At 42.3% G+C, this 17,741-nt stretch overlaps 2 protein-coding genes and 1 long non-coding RNA gene across 3 annotated transcripts; 2 read left to right on the top strand and 1 right to left on the bottom strand.

Annotated features, from left to right (window-relative positions):
• The first annotated feature begins 1,385 nt into the window (after window positions 1-1,385).
• On the top strand, window positions 1,386-12,858 carry bace2 (beta-secretase 2). Its single transcript, XM_019865007.1, has 9 exons — window positions 1,386-1,950; window positions 8,050-8,138; window positions 8,404-8,620; window positions 9,403-9,534; window positions 9,855-9,989; window positions 10,479-10,580; window positions 10,850-10,999; window positions 11,098-11,266; window positions 11,346-12,858. Exons 1-9 carry the CDS (start codon window positions 1,654-1,656, stop codon window positions 11,585-11,587), a joined length of 1,533 nt encoding a protein of 510 aa, XP_019720566.1. The 5' UTR covers window positions 1,386-1,653; the 3' UTR covers window positions 11,588-12,858.
• On the bottom strand, window positions 12,687-17,384 carry LOC109512910 (transmembrane protease serine 2-like). Its single transcript, XM_019865008.1, has 12 exons — window positions 16,796-17,384; window positions 15,871-15,963; window positions 15,666-15,782; window positions 15,113-15,242; window positions 14,914-15,024; window positions 14,797-14,840; window positions 14,446-14,608; window positions 14,193-14,365; window positions 13,857-13,958; window positions 13,619-13,755; window positions 13,382-13,534; window positions 12,687-13,257 (listed from the first exon to the last, which is right to left on the bottom strand). The coding sequence occupies exons 1-12, from the start codon at window positions 16,893-16,895 to the stop codon at window positions 13,240-13,242; spliced, it is 1,341 nt and encodes a 446-aa protein (XP_019720567.1). The 5' UTR covers window positions 16,896-17,384; the 3' UTR covers window positions 12,687-13,239.
• Window positions 17,385-17,519: 135 nt separating this feature from the next.
• LOC109512897 (uncharacterized) lies at window positions 17,520-17,710 on the top strand. The gene is made up of 2 exons (XR_002167614.1): window positions 17,520-17,608; window positions 17,642-17,710. It is a non-coding gene; the product is annotated as an uncharacterized LOC109512897 (long non-coding RNA).
• The last annotated feature ends 31 nt before the right edge of the window (window positions 17,711-17,741 follow it).

The following is a 17,741-nucleotide window of genomic DNA, read 5'->3' as shown; positions in this document are numbered from 1 at the left end:
ATTTGTTAGAAGTTATAAGCTTGGAGACCAACAAAAGTTAGTGTATGAAGACGTACGGTTGACAAACTACTACAAGGCTTGAAATAACGTTTTATTTGCGGTGCAGTTTTCTCACTGAGCGGCAAATGCTTCGCGAGTGCTTGCGCACGTAGCGACAATAACAGAACATGATCATGTCACGAATACTCAATATCAGTAAAATGAATTGATTTTCAAAATGAAATTCAATGGAGAACATTTTAACCGTTCTACTTCTTCTTCCTTTCCTTGCGGCTTTTCCTTCAGGGGTCGCCACATAATCAGTTGCCTCCATCTAACCCTTTTTTGTGCATCCTCTTCTCTCACACCAGCAACCTTCATGTCCTCTTTCGCTACATCCATAAACCTCCTCTTTGGTCTTCCTGTCAGCCTCCTGCCTGGCAGTTCAATGAATGTTTTCACCGTTATTGATCAAATTACGGTTTGTGAAAATGTTTTTTTAAATAGCTGGGAAAAAATGAAGGAGTCACCATGAGTGAAAATGTGAAACAAAATTGTGTCGCAATTTATTTTTTAAGCCTCTTTAAAAGTATCACTGGTTTAAAACCATACTTGTGCAAATTGTGTTGTCTGTAGGCGTGTTAATTCCAACCAGCCCGAGATGTGGCGTGAGTTCAATCACATGGTTTGGCTTAGTGTCTGACTCAAGGCAAACAGGAAATCAGGTTGAGTTTGCTGAAGAAGGATTACGCCACTTTGACTCCAGAAAAAAAAGACATACAATTTGAACTGGCTCAGCACCCATAACAACTTAAAAAAAATAATTAAGTAAAACTCACCAAGGTTCTTCATTGTGGTTGAGTAGATTATTTTTAGTCAGTTATATCGAAAACAGAATATCGTGGCTTGTCTTAATGTACTCCCTTCTATTGTATAAAGTCTGTAACTTATTTGGATACATTTTGCTTCCCTTTTGGAATTAAATACATCGGGAGTCACCAATGTGACCTGATGAGTAGCCTTTGGATATGTTCTAAAGATAGCTTACCAGTGATGAGATATCGTGATTGTCTAGGAATGTGGATAGAGGCGATCATTTGAGAACCTGCGCACTAGCAGAGATTTATCAAAAATACAGAGCTGCATAATTTATATTTATTTGTTATCTAATTACTATAAGGAATCATTCATATGATCAGTGTTTTCACGACTGAATATCCACCCATCATCTGTCATTCATTATTAACAATAACATAAAATAATGCCATTATTAAAGTTCATTTCAGCGTGATTATTTCAGAAGCGTGTGATGACCCTTCGCATTCACCAGTAGGTCTCATTTTCAAGGTTGGTTACCCGTCCAACACATTAGCATTTTTTTTTATTTTGAAGGGGTAGACCGGAAGTAGTCAACTATTTTTATCGAAGCCTGTTCCTCGCAAAAGGGCGAAGCATCTATAAATTTCCTTTTCCCTTTCCCTACAGTTTTAAACGTCGACTCGGCCGCATTTCATTATGACGACGTGAACTGTTTCTACTTGGCGTACAGAAGTCGGCAATGATGGCGTTTCAGTAATGGCTGAACTACAAACTTAGGAGCCAAACTTTGAAACTTTTGTACCTGGAATTTCTCCCACCCAGATTTGGCCTCTACATTTGGAAAACAGCAGTACTATGGCATACTGCGCCTACAATCCTATTTTGACATTTGTTTGCTGCGTTTGCCTCATCGGCGTGGCCAAGAGTTATGTGTCCATACCTCTGAAAATCTACCCGGGGAAGTACAACGTGTCCTCGGCGATGCGTTTGTCTGTCACTCGCCTCGTCGCGCTCGCTGCTGATGGGAAGGGTCTCTCTCTGGCTTCCGACCCGAGCGGTCAAGTCAACTTTATGGACATGGTGGGCAACCTGCAAGGGGACTCCGGCAGAGGCTACTACATGGAAATGATGATTGGCACACCCGGACAACAGGTAATGTCGCTTAAGCTGTTCCTGTATTTGATCTCTAAAATAAATACTCAACACGTTTGCATTATATAGCTTGTTTCTGCTACCAGGAAGCAGTTGGTAGGAGAGATACTGTATTGCTGTGTTTAAAAAAAAAGTACAAAACCCATGCACCTGCATAAAATGCAAACGTTAATAATTTGTTTTACTGTCGGTTATACACAATCCCTAAAGGAAAAACGGAACTCAACTGTATACAATTTATTTTCTCCATATTACCAATTTACGTAGTCCTGAGAAGATTTTGTTGGTTTGTTTGAAAGCAAGACCTGGCTGTTGGCTCGACTTTCAAAATCAAAACATTTTGTTTCAGACAACATGCAACATAAATAAGAACATGGATGGGGAATATCTTGCTTCTCGGAATCTTTCACTCTCATTATTAATGATCCGTGGTTCCTATTCCTCAATTGCTGTCATTCAATTAATCTCAAACACGATGGACTTTTCTGCTTTCTGTCAGCGTTTTGTTTTCTTTCTGTTGCATCGTCATCCTCAGAGGTTGAGAAAAGTAATAAGTCTCACAAATTTCCATGGCATACAGGAAAAAGTAAAATAAATACAAGTACAGATACCTACGATCTGTTCAATCTCTTAATACTGCAGGGAACAACTTTATTGATTTAACAATTCATATTATGTAACTGCCTGCCAGTGAGTTTTTACATAGGAATTTCAAATACTGCTGTAAATGTACAATGTTTGTCATAAATGTTCCAGTACTTGTGTCACAAAAGATATTAAAGCCCATGCTACCCTTTGGTGTGAGCCGGATGTTCAACCAGCGCGTTGCGTTGATAAAGAGCTCTTGGAGCGTTTGTTTCGGACAGAGCGTGAGAAGTAAGTTGAAAAAAAAGCAAAACTTGTTGCTGCTTCATCATGAGAACGAGTCACAATGCCCAGAGCATTTGACCATTCTTTGCCAACAAGAAATCACCATGCTGGGACAACCTCCCAACTCACCAGCTCTAGATCTGGGTGATTTTTATTTTATTTATTTCTTTTTTAAATACTCCTTCCCAAACTCAAGGGTTTTATCACAAGGACCCATTTTGAAGACGTGGATAAAATGACTGCGACGATGGAGGTGCGGCGGATCCTGGAAGAATCCTTCCAAAATTGCATGAAGCCATGTCACAGAAGACTGGGAAAGTGCTTAAGGCCACGTTCACACTGTGTGATGCCCAATTCGGATTTTTTGTTCAACGCGATCTTCTTATGTTTATGTTGTAAACGGGCTATGTTGAAACGAGGTTCGACCGTATGTAATGTGAATCTCAACACACACATACAAAATTGGAATTCCAAATTAACCTACAGTGTGAACCTAGCCTTAGACTCCAGGGGGATTAGTTGAAGGAGGAAACTTGCAGTTTAACTTTCGAAACTATTTTGTGACATCAGTCCAGGAACTTTTCTGAGATACCTCATAATTATTACACTCTTGACTAATGAATATTTAATACAGGACTAATCGGTGTAGAATCTGCAATCAAAATTCTATTCTGAAAACCAAAATCCCAAACTGTCGGCATTACGATATACTGTACTGTAACACGATAAGGCACAGCTATTTCCTCTCGAACTTGTTTCTTACCTTGGTGGAACCTGTTTTTTTGTTCCATTACGTACTTCACATACCTGCTCTAAGAAAATGAGGAAGTTGGACTCGCAGTGTCTCTGAAAATGAATATAAATCGAGAACTTCATGATGGAGACAGCCAGGGTGTCCATAAACTCACTTCACCAAAAAAAACAAACAAACAAACAAACAAACAAACAAACAAAAAAGAGCAATAAATATGTTCAACTGTAAAGTGATTTTATGGACATATTTATTGATTGTATTTCAGGCTCCATACTGTGCATCTTTCCAATAAAAGTCGATTTGATACGTAGCGCAATACATGGGGTGGAGTACGACTCAAGGAGGCTTTATTTTGAGGTGGAAAAATTGCGTTTGATTTGGTGGGATTACAATTGCATTCAGTTAAGGCACGGCTCAGTTCGAGAGAGTATTATACAGTGAGCTTCTTGTCGTCATTATACAATATGAATGAACTAACTTATCGGTAGGTTACTGTGTAAGTGGCATTTCCTTCAAAGATATTTCTCTCCAATGGAAAATTCGATATGTACTTCAATATATTTTTAAGTGGAATGATTCGATATGGGTCAATTCGATGCACTGGCAAATGGGCTGATTCAAATACAGTAGGGTATTATTTGTTACACCCGTGGTGTTTACATTTCATACTTGTGTTGTTATGGGTCATTTTAACAGAAAGGGGGTTAGATTCGACCAATTAACGCCTTATGAGAAATGAATAAAATCTCTTTCTGCATGAAAATTAATTTGCACACCGCCAAGTGCATTACAAAGCAACAGGTGGTGCGGCGCGGCTCACTGTAGGACTGCTGGAGTTTGAGGACAGTCATTTCCGGGAAAAATTGCGTTTGATTTGGTGGGATTACAATTGCATTCAGTTAAGGCACGGCTCAGTTCGAGAGAGTATTATACAGTGAGCTTCTTGTCGTCATTATACAATATGAATGAACTAACTTATCGGTAGGTTACTGTGTAAGTGGCATTTCCTTCAAAGATATTTCTCTCCAATGGAAAATTCGATATGTACTTCAATATATTTTTAAGTGGAATGATTCGATATGGGTCGATTCGATGCACTGCCAAATGGGCTGATTCAAATACAGTAGGGTATTATTTGTCACACCCGTGGTGTTTACATTTCATACTTGTGTTGTTATGGGTAATTTTAACAGAAAAAGGGTTAGATTAGACCAATTAACGCCTGTGAGAAATGAATAAAATCTCTTTCCGCATGAAAATTAATTTACACACCACCATGTGCATTACAAAGCAACAGGTGGCGCGGCGCCATGCTAACTGGAGGACTGTTGGAGTTTGAGGACAGTCATATCCGGAAAAGGAGAAGTTACAACCATGACAAATCAAGAAAAGGAGTCATTCAGATGTGTGGACCCATAGTCAAGTGACACACTTGAGGATTAAGTTGCCAAAACAAAAACTACAACCAAAAAAATAAAAATAAAAAAATCAGCAGACACCTCCAGCAACAGGGATGAAATGGTCTTTTTAGTCATCGCTTATGACATGTTGTACTGAGTAGCCAGCGGTGTTTGTCACAGTTCTTTTGAAAAGTAACTTACTTTACTCATGACTTGATATTAAAACCAACTTCCTTACTTGTTACTTAATTCGTCACCTGCAAACACTGACTCAATTTTTAAAAATGGTATTTGCCGTGATACTTCATTGGATGCTAACAGTATATTTAGCCTTCACCCTAAACATTGATTGCGGGGAGCTGATTATTGGTCAACGATTGCCAGTCTCAGAAGTAACGTGTTACACCGATACTCCACGTTGCAAATAACGTATGACTTGTTCATGCATTACCGTCATCACTGATTACCAGGACAGTAATGTGTACATGCTATAGCCTTGGCCACTTTCTCCTCTTAGCTTTTATGCCTGCGGCATATGTTTCCAGTATGTTACACCCCATTCTGGCTTCACGTTGAGCACTTGATGCTCGGCGCAATGCAAATCGGCGTGTGCGGGCACCATGTGATGCGCTGAGAGGACAGCTGTGTTGTTGAACTCCAGAGCACTCATACACACTGCAGATATTGTTTGATAATGCAACACAGGACCATATTGTGTTATTGTTTCTAGAACCAATAGGTTGGTATACTGTGGCGTTTGCCGAGTTCCTGCTGCAGCTCGGGCTTCGCAGCCCGGAGGCGTGTCGTAGACTCAACCCCGCTCACATGCGCTCACATGATGTTCGCCTGTGAGAACCACTGTTTCTTAGCAGGCAGCTGACCGGGATTACGAGGCTCCCAAGAGTACTGAGCTGCCCTGTACTTTCACTGAGTAGCCACTCACTCGTATTGGTTCAGCACTCTCGTTTTCATTTTGATTCCACACAAATGTGCTCGTGTGTGAACTACCGTACTTCATTTCGCCTACTTGGTATGTAAAGTGCCGAGCAAGATCATATTAATGTTTAAGGGTGACTAAGTGATCCCAGGCTGATTTGGACTATTAAAAATAGTTAATGCATTAGAGAAGTCCTATTCAACTGGAGGCCTGGGGGCCAGATCAGGCCCGCCAAGCATGTTGGTCCGGCCCATGGAAGACTGCCAAAAAGAAAAAAATACAGATGTTCACCGCATGTACACAGCCTCTCCTGGGTAGGTAGGAGACGCTGTGGTGTTGTGCAGTGCTATGCCTCTCTACCAAGAGTCTCAGATTGGAACCCTGGGGCCAACTGCGGCCCCACAGGATGATATTTTGCGGCCCATTTGACATCGAAATTTAACTCATTTAACGCCAGCCATTTGTAGCAGAGCAAATTCCCTGAGTTTCCGACATTTTAGAGGAGTTTGAGCTATCTTTGAAGGCCCACAAAATATTGTATTCGATGGTTATATAGACAAGAAACCTACCAAAAGAAATATTAGACTCTCTTCTTTCTTTAGTTTTTTTTTCTTTTGTACCATTTGTCATTCTTTAGTAATCTGCAATAGAGTATGTGTAAGCTTGGTGACAGATTCCCCTCAATATTCGCAATTGTAGTTGACATGATCATCTCATGTTTTATATGTGTACAAAAATTATAATTTGCCACAAGTGGAAGAGTGCAAATTTCACGAAGGATCGCTCAGCAGAGTCGGCACATCAACGTTCATGTGATTTCACAATATTGGGTTCAATTTGAAGCGTTATTAACATGAAATGATGATGTGATCACACTGCTGCAGTGTTGAAAACGAACCCCTAATTGCCGCATCTGTTAGCATGTGGCAGAGACATGCGGCGAGGTGTCGGCTGGAGAGTTTTGCATCTGCTAATTGGTAAAAACAGGTGTCAGATGCACACTGTCGCCACAGACGCCACCAATTAGAGAGTGAGAGATCAACTGCGTGTGACTACAGGCCGCTTCAACATCACAGCGGGGGTTTTTGCCCGAGGCGCTGTAGCCAAACTGAGGGAGGAAAGTGTGACTGGAGAATATTGACGCATTACGGTAATGCCCAATTTACCCTTTCTCCCCTGCTTCACGTCAAGCTTTGCGTGTTTTTCAATCCGGCTTGTTTGGCCAGTTAGAGCCCATGACAGCGATGTCATCCAAAAATCACAGTTGGTATTTTATGTGGCACAGTCACAGCATGTGGAGGAAGTGATAAGCAAGACATTGCTGATAGGAGCCCACTTCAAGTCCAGTGCCCGGATATTGTGTGAAAACTGGAAGGAGTATAAATAAACTAAGGAAGATTTTTTTTTTTTTACATTTAGGAGGGATTGCTTAAAATTACTGCCATCATGACATGGCATGCAAAAACGGCTTTTCATTAGACTTTTTAAATGTCGTCTGGATTTGAATTCTTCAAGGGTGAAAAAAATCGCAACAGAAAACCCATTCAGCAGTTGACGTTTGAAGCTACCCCAGCACTGTCACGGCCATGAATGAGGGTTAGGAACAGATACTTTTTTTGTTTTTTTGCCCTAGCATGAGATCACTGAGGTGTCTCTGCAGAGAGCGCTTTGTGGTTGAAGCCGCATGTGGCTATGAGGCATTCGGTTAATGATGTCAAGGTAAAGGGACACTTGCACAAGGGTGTTAATGTGGCCGCCATTTAGCGGTGAAGGTTAAAGACGCCACCGGCAAATGATTTCCTGCTCATTAATTTGTTACCTGGAATATTATCTCGACTGCAGTTAGTGTTAGCCGATTACAACTGGGTGACACATACCAGGAGGGCTGGACAGGTCATGCTCTCATGCGGGAGAGCCTGCAGGCTGTTATGGTTGACTCAAGGATAACATTGTAGATTAATTCTGACAAGCAACATGGTCTTTGTTCCACTTGGCAAAGCTTGATCGCACATTGTCAATAGTTGGCCTGACGCGAGAATCTTCAGAGAGAAATATTTGATCTGTGCAAATTAGGGTGGGGCAAGGTTGTAGCCAAAAGGCGATGTTTGTTAAAGCAGCTCCGACTTGGTTTCTTTCAGCTCAACATCCTGGTGGACACCGGCAGCAGTAACTTTGCAGTGGCTGCGGCTTCACACCCATTTATTACTCGCTACTTCAACACCACACTGTGAGTAGCTGAATCATGTTTGAAAACGATGACTGAGGCATTAAGACGTTTGAATGAGAGTGAACGAATAAAGTCATTTTGACACGTGATGACTTAATACGTCACGAATCCCGTTCCAAATTTTGTTCTGATGTCACCTGCACTTTGTCCCACAAACGCACACACTTAACAGTGTTTATAGTCTCCCCTTGTAGTGACATTTACAGAAAAGGAATTTCAGGAGTACCACAATGTCTGTTTTAATTTGGCTCCTGTCTGTGTGTAGCTCCAGTTCCTTCAGGTCAGATGGCCAAAGCGTAGCAGTCAGGTACACTCAGGGAAACTGGATGGGTGAACTTGGCGTTGACCTTATCTCCATCCCCAATGGCCCAAATGGCACCATCAGCGTCAACATTGCGACCATCTTGTCATCTGAAGGCTTCTTCTTACGTGGGATTAACTGGCAGGGCATCCTTGGACTTGCCTATCCCATGTTGGCTCGGGTAAGTCAAATAATGTTTTGATTTTACCCTAAATTGGACTTTTTAATGTACATCCACAGCACATCCGATCCTGATGACATTCAGGCCAGCTATACGTTACAGTTGGGAAATGGATTGAGTTCCCTTTACCAATACAATTTGAAATAGATGTGACATGGTCATGTGTTTCTAATCATGATTAGCAAAGCCCAACGTACATGCTGTGAGGAGAAAATGTATGCAATATGACGGTACAGAGTAAGAATGGTTGAGGGGCTGCCACTACCAAGCGTTGTGTGGAGACACAGAGGAAGAAGCGCGAGTATGCTTTGTGGCTGTGGCAAGGAGTCCGATTTTATTTCAAGTGACTGAATAAATCCGATGTTAGCGGGGCAAGAATTGCTAAAGCATGAATCGGTGCACAGAAACCTCTGTGGTGAAATGATAGACACGTAATGACATTATCATTATTCTGAGTAATCATATAAAAATACATCAAATAAAGTAGCCATGCAAAAATGTACAAATGAAATTCAAGGAATTTGAATGGATTACTTTTGCTGTCATCAATTTAGCGATGTTATGGAGGATTCTTGAATTCCTTCCCATGTCACTTGCCTTGTATCCACCTCTAATGGGGAATGGATGTCAAATAACCATAAACCATTGTTTTGTATGTCATTTCGATGTGTGGGAAACTTCCCGATTCAGTCAAGGAAAATGGAATCGGATCACAAAAGCTAAACGTACCTTGACCAGCACTAATGAGTGAATGTGTTTGCTTTTTGTTTGGTCTCAATCAGCCAGATTCATCCGTGGAACCCTTCTTCAATTCTGTGGTGAGACAGCTTGGTCTTCCCGATGTCTTCTCCCTCCAGATGTGTGGGACTGGAATGTCGGCGAGCACCGTCGTCGACCCTCCGGGTGGTAGCCTTGTGAGTAGTCAGCAGGCAGAGGAATTTGAGTTCGTCAAATTAATAAGGAAAAAAAAATCACAGGGATGGACTGTAAAGGCCAACGTATTTTTAGCAGTCTATTCTTCACACTTGTGCAATTTCCGTAATTTTAGTAGTGCGTATCAATTGATATTTTCTGCATCCAATCATGAGAGAAGATGTGAAATCATGCAAGGGAAATGGGTGTTACCGTGACAATGATGCAATGTTTCATGTTTGGCTTTGTGTGTGTGTGCGTGTGTGTGTTTAGATCATGGGTGGGGCTGAACCAAGTGTGCGTGTGCGCGTGTGTGTTTTAGATCATGGGTGGGGCTGAGCCAACTCTGTATCGGGGGTCAATCTGGTACACCCCTATCGTTGAGGAATGGTACTACCAAGTAGAGGTGTTAAAGCTGGAGGTCGGTGAGCAGAACCTGGACCTCGACTGCAGCGAGGTGACTTTTGGATTTCGTCAAATCGTCGACGCCGTGCATGCGCAATAACTTCCGAATGCCTGCTTTTTATGCGAAATCAACCCAAAGCACATGTCGAAATCAGCAAAGAAATGGGCTCACCAGAGAAAATGAAACATTTTGGAATGCCCCCAGACAGCGCTCAGCCCAAAGTCACTCGGGTAAATGTGTGGGCTCGCTGAAGAGGGTTGCGCAAGAGTCGTCCTCGCAATTGGATGGATTTGAAATGCTTTCGCTAGGAACAGTGAGCAAGTGTTTTAGTCATTTGCCATTTGTGTACTGTTTAAAACACGAACCCGTCGTATCACAAGGGCCAAAATTCATACTGGCGCCAGGCTTCTGTAAATCCTTGTTTCTCAGCTCAAGAAAGAGCTTGAATTGTTATTTTTTTTATTCCAAAACTGAAGGTCTTCCATAGGAGTGTGCTGAACTGACAAGCCGCACTTCTCTGTCTCGCCTTTTTCTTTTCAGTATAACATGGATAAAGCTATAGTCGACAGCGGCACGACGCTGCTGCGACTTCCCGTCAACGTCTTCAATGCGGTGGTGGACGCCATCACACGCAGCTCTCTGGTACGCCCGTCACTCGCAACGGGCAATGATGAAACGCGCTGTCAGTGCAAAGAGATTTCGGGGAGGGTGTCACTGTCGCGGTTCAAGGATGCGGATTCTTTGGCAGAACTGAAAATGTATTCTGCAGAATATGCTGGAGAGGGTGATGCTACAATTATACCTTTGACTTCTTATTTTCAAGTGCCGACAGACATTAGCTTCTGTACATGCATCAATGCCAATTGTTGTGGTGCTACCCGGACATTTTTTCTTTTCTTTCATTCATTCAGATCCAGGAGTTTTCATCAGGATTCTGGGACGGGACCAAGTTGGCTTGCTGGGTGAGGGGAGAAACCCCGTGGAGATTTTTCCCCAAGCTGTCCATCTATCTAAGGGACACAAACACCAGCAAATCCTTCCGCATCACCATCCTGCCTCAGGTACAGAAATGCAAACACCGACGTTCCTCAACAGATTCCTCACCAGTAAATCATCATCGCTTTTTTTTTTTTTTTAAATTGATTTTTTTCTGTTAAAGTTATACATCCAGCCAATCACAGATTTGGATGGCACACTAGACTGCTACCGCTTCGGCTTGTCTTCATCCACCACCGGTCTTGTGATTGGAGCGACTGTGATGGAGGGTTTCTACGTGGTGTTTGATCGGGCCCAGCGTCGACTGGGCTTTGCACTCAGCAACTGTGCAGGTGAGCAAGTATAGATAATACACATACGGAATGCTTAAAAACTGGCATGGGTCCACTGATTTGTGATGTTTCTCCGCAGTAAGCGGCGGGGTGGCTCTGTCCGAAATCGACGGTCCCTTCTCATCAGCGGACGTGGCGTCGGACTGCTCCGGCCGAGCGCTGAAGGAGCCTCTTCTTTGGGTGATCTCCTACACCCTCATGGCCGTGTGCGCCATCATCCTCATCATCCTGCTGCTGCTGCTGGTCTTGCCCTGCCGACGGCGGGACTACTCCGGGGAGATTAACGACCAGTCCTCGCTGGTGCGGCACCGCATCAAGTGACTGAGAGGGACGGCGCGGGTGATGGGTGCGCACGAGCGGGGCGCGAATGAGCAAAGTGCTACCCCGGAGGTGGAAAAAGGGGTGAGGCTGCACAAGAATGTTGACTTAGAAGCATCCACCTCCTATAAGAAGGACAATCCTTCTGATAAACTCTCAAATGACACTGTCAGTGGTGCACAATGAACTTGTGGTTTTTATTGTCATTCTTGATTGTTCACCAGTTGATTAGAGAAATGCTATCGTGGTCAGAGTGCGTTTGAGCTGAAATTTCACCCGAAAGCCCACTATTCCTGACATTTTGGGTGTGGTGTATATTACAAATGTCATTTGGTAAACAAAAGCAAACATTGTTTGGTATATGTCTGTTTAAACGTGCTTTTTCGCCCAGATCAGTGATGGGATGTTTTACCCTCCCGTCCTTTTAAATTCACTTCAGACGATGGTGAAATTAGCGTCGGGAAAAAGCTGCTCGGACACTTGATGACATTTATGTAATATTGGAGGCAAAATGTCATGTTTACATTGCTTGTAGTGCCTTCAGAAAACTCTTCCTCGGTGTTTGTGCATTTTAATATAAGTTGACCATGCTTACATAGCTTGTTTACACAGACCCCCAAAGTCCACAATCAAAAGGGTTCATGTAGTGTTCTGGCAGATGTGTCGGGACTGTGCCAAAGTATTTGCTTTTTTTTTTTAATGAGCTGATGCACCACTCCGGCTGTCCAGCCTGCACACTTGACATTTTGTTACAACAGTCGTTAAAGAAAGAGTTGACAAGAGCGCCTGCCTCGACATTCTGACCTGAAAGGCACAAAAAGTGTCACCTTCCTGCTCAGATGACCATTTATGGTTTTGCACTCGAGAAGCCCAAACTGACATCTAGCTCTATGGTCAATGCAGTGCCGGTGTGTTAATGTCATTTGACTAATTGTGTTGAACTTTATATTGAAATTGATCTGAATGGGAGTTTAATTTTAGTTTCAAATTTTGGCACATGCTGCACATTTGTAAACAAAGCAATATTGCTTTGTTATAAGTGACTCAAGCGCACGTACAATCAAGGCTGCCGGACCTGAATCATGAGTTTCAGCTTCTTTTGAAACCTAAATGTGGTATCCGTATGCCATCGAGTGGAAATGATGGCGATTGCAAGCAACTGATTCGTGAGGAAAGCTAAAGCCACAACTGATTCTTGAAGACATATTTAAATTGTTCAGTGTTTTTGTCGTTACTAAAATTGCTGCAAATAAAGAACTTCTGGTAACATTGAAGGTTTGATTATACCTTCACTGTTTGGGATGAATTAATCATCCCCATTCACGTGAAGACTGGCTGCCTGTGATTGATCAAATGTACTGGCGTGAGCTCTACCAATGAGCATTTATATTTTTCTAATGTACTACATTTGGCATACCACCTATTCATGTCTAAAGTTTTTAGAAAACAGCTTGATCAGATTTAGATTATGGCTGTGCCCGCCATGCTAAATTGTCATCTTGGGAAAATAGGGCAAACCATCAACTTCATGAATAATTCCATATGAAACACAAGTACAAAGAATGACGAATTATGGAAATAGGTTGATGTATGTTAGCAATGGTGCTAAAAATATTTAAACCCACCGTGATCGTCTTTGACCAGTGGCCATGTCTTCAGTCAACTTGATTTTTCTGAAAATACAAAGAGTTAATGTGATCATGAAAATTTGCCATCATCAAAACATAATAATAGGTTGAAGTTGATTATCTGTTGGAATAATCAATCATGATGGCGCTTTTTTAGCTACTTAGTTACCTTCATCTGATGGTATATCCAGTCCAAAAAATAGGTGATGTTGTTATAAACACCTGGTTTGTTCAGGTCGATACAACTTTCTGGCCAAATGTTTTCCCCAACAAGCCACCATGAGCCATCCCTCTGCCAAACCAGAGGTCCGCCGCTGTCGGTCTGAACCCCCCACCAAAAAATGGTTAAAATCCACATGATCTGATGACTATTATCAATTGGAACCGCATATGTCGCAGCCCTCACTTTGCATGCGTCCGATCCAGTCTGCGCCCCTTTGGAACACAGCATTTCCTTCGATATCAGTCCCTTGTAAGCCGTGGAGCTGTTGCATCCCGCAACATCCACGAGGGAGACCTGAGCCTCAACCAGGTATGGAGAGTCTGAGGCACAACAGATAAGCAAATGTGTCAACTTCACTGACCAGCCTGAGTGAGAGTGAGACCCAGGAAAAAAAAAAAAACCTGCTTGTGCAATTCCTCACCTCCATTGACTGAAACAGCATATCCTGTTGTCCAGACATTTAGTGGGGCCGAGATGTTTAGCCCAACATTTGGGAGGCACACGGGACCAATGTTACTGGAGGCTATCAAGGCAAATCCATACAGAGGAGAAAAACAAACATTATTTAGCAAATTCAGTTGGCATGGGTAGGCTCCATCTCACTTGAGGTACTAATGAGGGTAGAATAGAAAATTGCTGGATGGATACATTCATATAATTTATACAGTGTAGATATTGACACTAGTGTTTTTTGTATTGTGGTTTGGCATATGCAGATGGTATAGAAGAAACTGGGAGGCGCTTTGCTGTTTCATACCTGCGAAGTCCAGAGGTTTGCTGAGCCTCATCAGAGCAATGTCATTCCTGTAAGTAACTCTGTCAAAGCGTTCATGAGCAACGACATGGCCCACAGCGTGAGCGGGGTTGAAGTGAATGCCCAAAGGTTCCACCAGCCCCGCATACACTGACCAGTCTCCAGGATTGGATGTCCTGCAGAGGAGACACAAAACAGAGGAGCAGATTGAAGGATACAATGGATGGCGACTACTAACAAGCCTGCGAGGACTCACATGTGGGCACAATGGGCCGCTGTGACAATCCAGTTGGGGGAAATGATAGCACCTCCACACCGGTGGGAGCCCGCAAGCTGGAGGCTCACCTGCCATGGCCACGCGCCGAGGGAGGCTTGCTGGCCCCGAGAAGCCCTACTGGAGTTTACTCCTCCTGTACAATCTGAAGAGAGGAATTAAGGAGCAGCTGAGAAACAACGGAGCACTCACTGAAATAACAGCGTACAACATTAAACTGTGCAGATTTGAAACATTTTCCATACATTAAATTTCTGTTCTACTTGTCCTTGGTATAGTTTGAGGCTCACAACATATGATCAACAACAACATTAGAAGGACGAGAAGCCTTACCTGTACATCGCAGTGTCACTACAGTGTTGTTTGGGCAGTAATTGCTGCAGAAGGTACAGAAAACAAAAGTTGAAATGCAGTGAGTTGTCATGTTTTTAAATGGAGCATTCGTACAACCTGAGAGCGAGCTGTTGCACTACAGGTACATGAGGGTTTAGGTTGGATTTCACCATCAAGAACGCGTCATCAGAGCTTGCCTCATGTAGGCCAGAGGTAACACTTGTGCTCCTGTCAAAGGACATAACAGGAAACACAGCGTGATGGAAACGCATCCTTGGAGAGCGAAACAAACACAACACACTCCACGTCTTCTTACCCGCTGTATCCGATGTCCCGGCAGCTTGCTTGGCCCAGCTGGGCTGTCCAGCCGTGAGAACAAACGGTCCTCCATTGTTTGGTCTGAGTTGAGAAGATCTGAAGCAGGAAACTGGTACCATGAAGCCTTACTGACCACGGAAAGAGAAAAAAAAAGCTGTTTGGAATACGAAATATTGGAATGAAAATAGGATTTTAGAAATAGTCTCTCATTTTCTCAAGTTCTTTAGCCAACAACAAACATTTTGGACCCATTCACTAAAAATATATATACCGGTACATAAAATGAACTGGAGCCTATCCGAGCTGATTTGGGCAACAGGTAAGTATGGTCTAGCCTGGACTGTTCACAATTTAGTGTTTGATGAACCTCACGCGCACGTTTTTTTCAATGTGGGAGGAAGCCAGTGTATCCCGCGAAAACCCTTGCAAGCATGAGGAGAACATGCAAACGCCACAAAGGAAGGCAGGAGCTGAAATTTTGAACCCTGAACGTGCTCACCACTCATCCACCCTCGTTTAACCTTTGGTTAATTTCAAATGAAGTTATTTACCACAATGAGCTTCATCCTGCCCCGCTGGACAGTCCACCACTCCATCACACCATTGGGACTCCCACACACAGCCTGTATGACCACCGCAAGGTGTTCCATGCACGCAGGTGGAGGAATCTGCCAAAAAAGCACAGAGAAGGGACTTCATCAGATGAGTGTTTAGTCCACTGAGGAGATGGAGCACATGAGGATTTCGTGTGCTTACAGTAATAAGCCAAGAGGATGCCCGCCAGCAGCAAGAGGAGCAGCAAGCAGATCACAGCAACCGCACTACACTTAACACACCTCTGTTTGAGATCTGTCACAAAGCAAACACAGAACGATTATTCTAAAGCCACAACTGATTTAGAATTTTCCACACAGGGTGACCCGAAACCGAGCTGAGCACAAGAGAGGCCATCGCATAAAGGATTAGGTGCACATTTGAAAGGAGTTGGTGTGTAATATTTGTTCCCCCTTTAAAATGTGTGTGTGCCTGTGTGTGTGTGTAAGTAGAGGTACCACTGTATTTGAAATGCACGATATGCAGATAGACCTTCATTGATATTCTTTGAATTATAAATTATTGTTTTACTTTGTGTTTACATTTACATTTTCTAAATCTTACTTTTGATATCTTTAATGAAACAGTATGTTGTTTCTGGAAAGGATCAAAACTACTTGTTAACATCTGAAGTTTGGGTTGAATTTCAAAAGCATGTACTGTATTTATTTGTGAATTATGAATTGCAATATGAATGAATTTAAACATTGCAATAGCACATCATGCCAATTCGGGGATTCCATTCAAATTTCTCTCAAAAGAAGTGATTCTAAAAATGTGTACCACTTGGAACTAGTTAATCATTTTTTATGTGGTACATGGTTTGAACATTTGAGAGAATCACTATCGAGCAGTGACTGCCAGCCACGAAAAATATTTTCTTCAAATAAAGTAACTTGTTCTATCCATGCCACTGAAGTGCAGTGACCGGCAGAAAAAATCAACACTCCTTCACAAAGATGGCAAAAGGTGAAATAAACGTTTTTACATTCATATAACATAAGTCGGGGCTTCCTATGAGTAGGCAATAAATTAAGTAGAGATCATCATTATTTCAGTTTTGACATTTGTTGAGAATGGAAAGTACCTTTTTGTTGCGGAGTCGTGAAGGTGATTTCGGGCAGGGACCTTGGGGCCAAATGGTGAACATACTGAGGCTTGACTTCTGACCGGCAAGACGGACGCATCCTGTCAATGGCCGCCCACTGAAGCAGTTCAGTCAAACTTTAGAAATGTGGGTCCTTCATCCATTTGGTCAATATGAGCTTCAACGCTGGTTATCCCGTATATTTTTTTTTTTGGATGGGCAATATATTAGGATGCTTGGTAGAGCTAAGAGTGCACAGAGGTTTGTGTGCCAATTTTGAAGCATGTCATGGAAAAGAATGACCAACTTATGATGATTCAGTATCAGAAAAGAACGATGAGGCGATAGATCCAACATAAGCACCACAGGCTAGTACAGTACTTCCTTTGAAGAAGGACTCACATCATCCACTACAGAAATTAATTTTGGGGCGGTGGCGCGGAAATGGGTTAGCCCAGGAGTGGGCCACATATATTCTTTAATCTAGCCCCCCATCGGCAATTACATTATCCTGTAATATACCGTATGTAGGATTAATTTAACTTTCTTTTTTCCTCCAGATCAGTTTAGTATATAGTAATTTTTATTTATATTAATTTATCACGAAATAATGTCAATTGATTTACTGTACATATAAGTAAGATACAGTATTTGACATACATTTCAAATGTTAGAAATTTGTTCATTAGTCCTAATCAAATTAATTGTAAAAATGTTTTGATCTCTTCATGAAACAAAACATATCCATGTTAGAAAAAAACGTAACCTCATCTGTGACTGACATGGCCCAATAGATCGATTTAAAGATGAAATGTGACCCTTGAGCACAAAAGTTCGAAGATTAAGGTTTTATTTGTACCACAGAATTGATTCACAATATGCAAGAATGAAACGGCAGACATGACCAAAGAGGACAAAAAAGACATCTTACACACGTTTACGAGTA

This window comes from Hippocampus comes, unplaced genomic scaffold, assembly GCF_001891065.2.
Source record: "Hippocampus comes isolate QL1 unplaced genomic scaffold, H_comes_QL1_v1.1 scaffold276, whole genome shotgun sequence".
Classification (NCBI taxonomy): domain Eukaryota; kingdom Metazoa; phylum Chordata; class Actinopteri; order Syngnathiformes; family Syngnathidae; genus Hippocampus; species Hippocampus comes.
The sequence above is the reverse complement of the archived record's forward strand: the minus strand, read 5'-3'. Positions and strand labels throughout refer to the sequence as shown.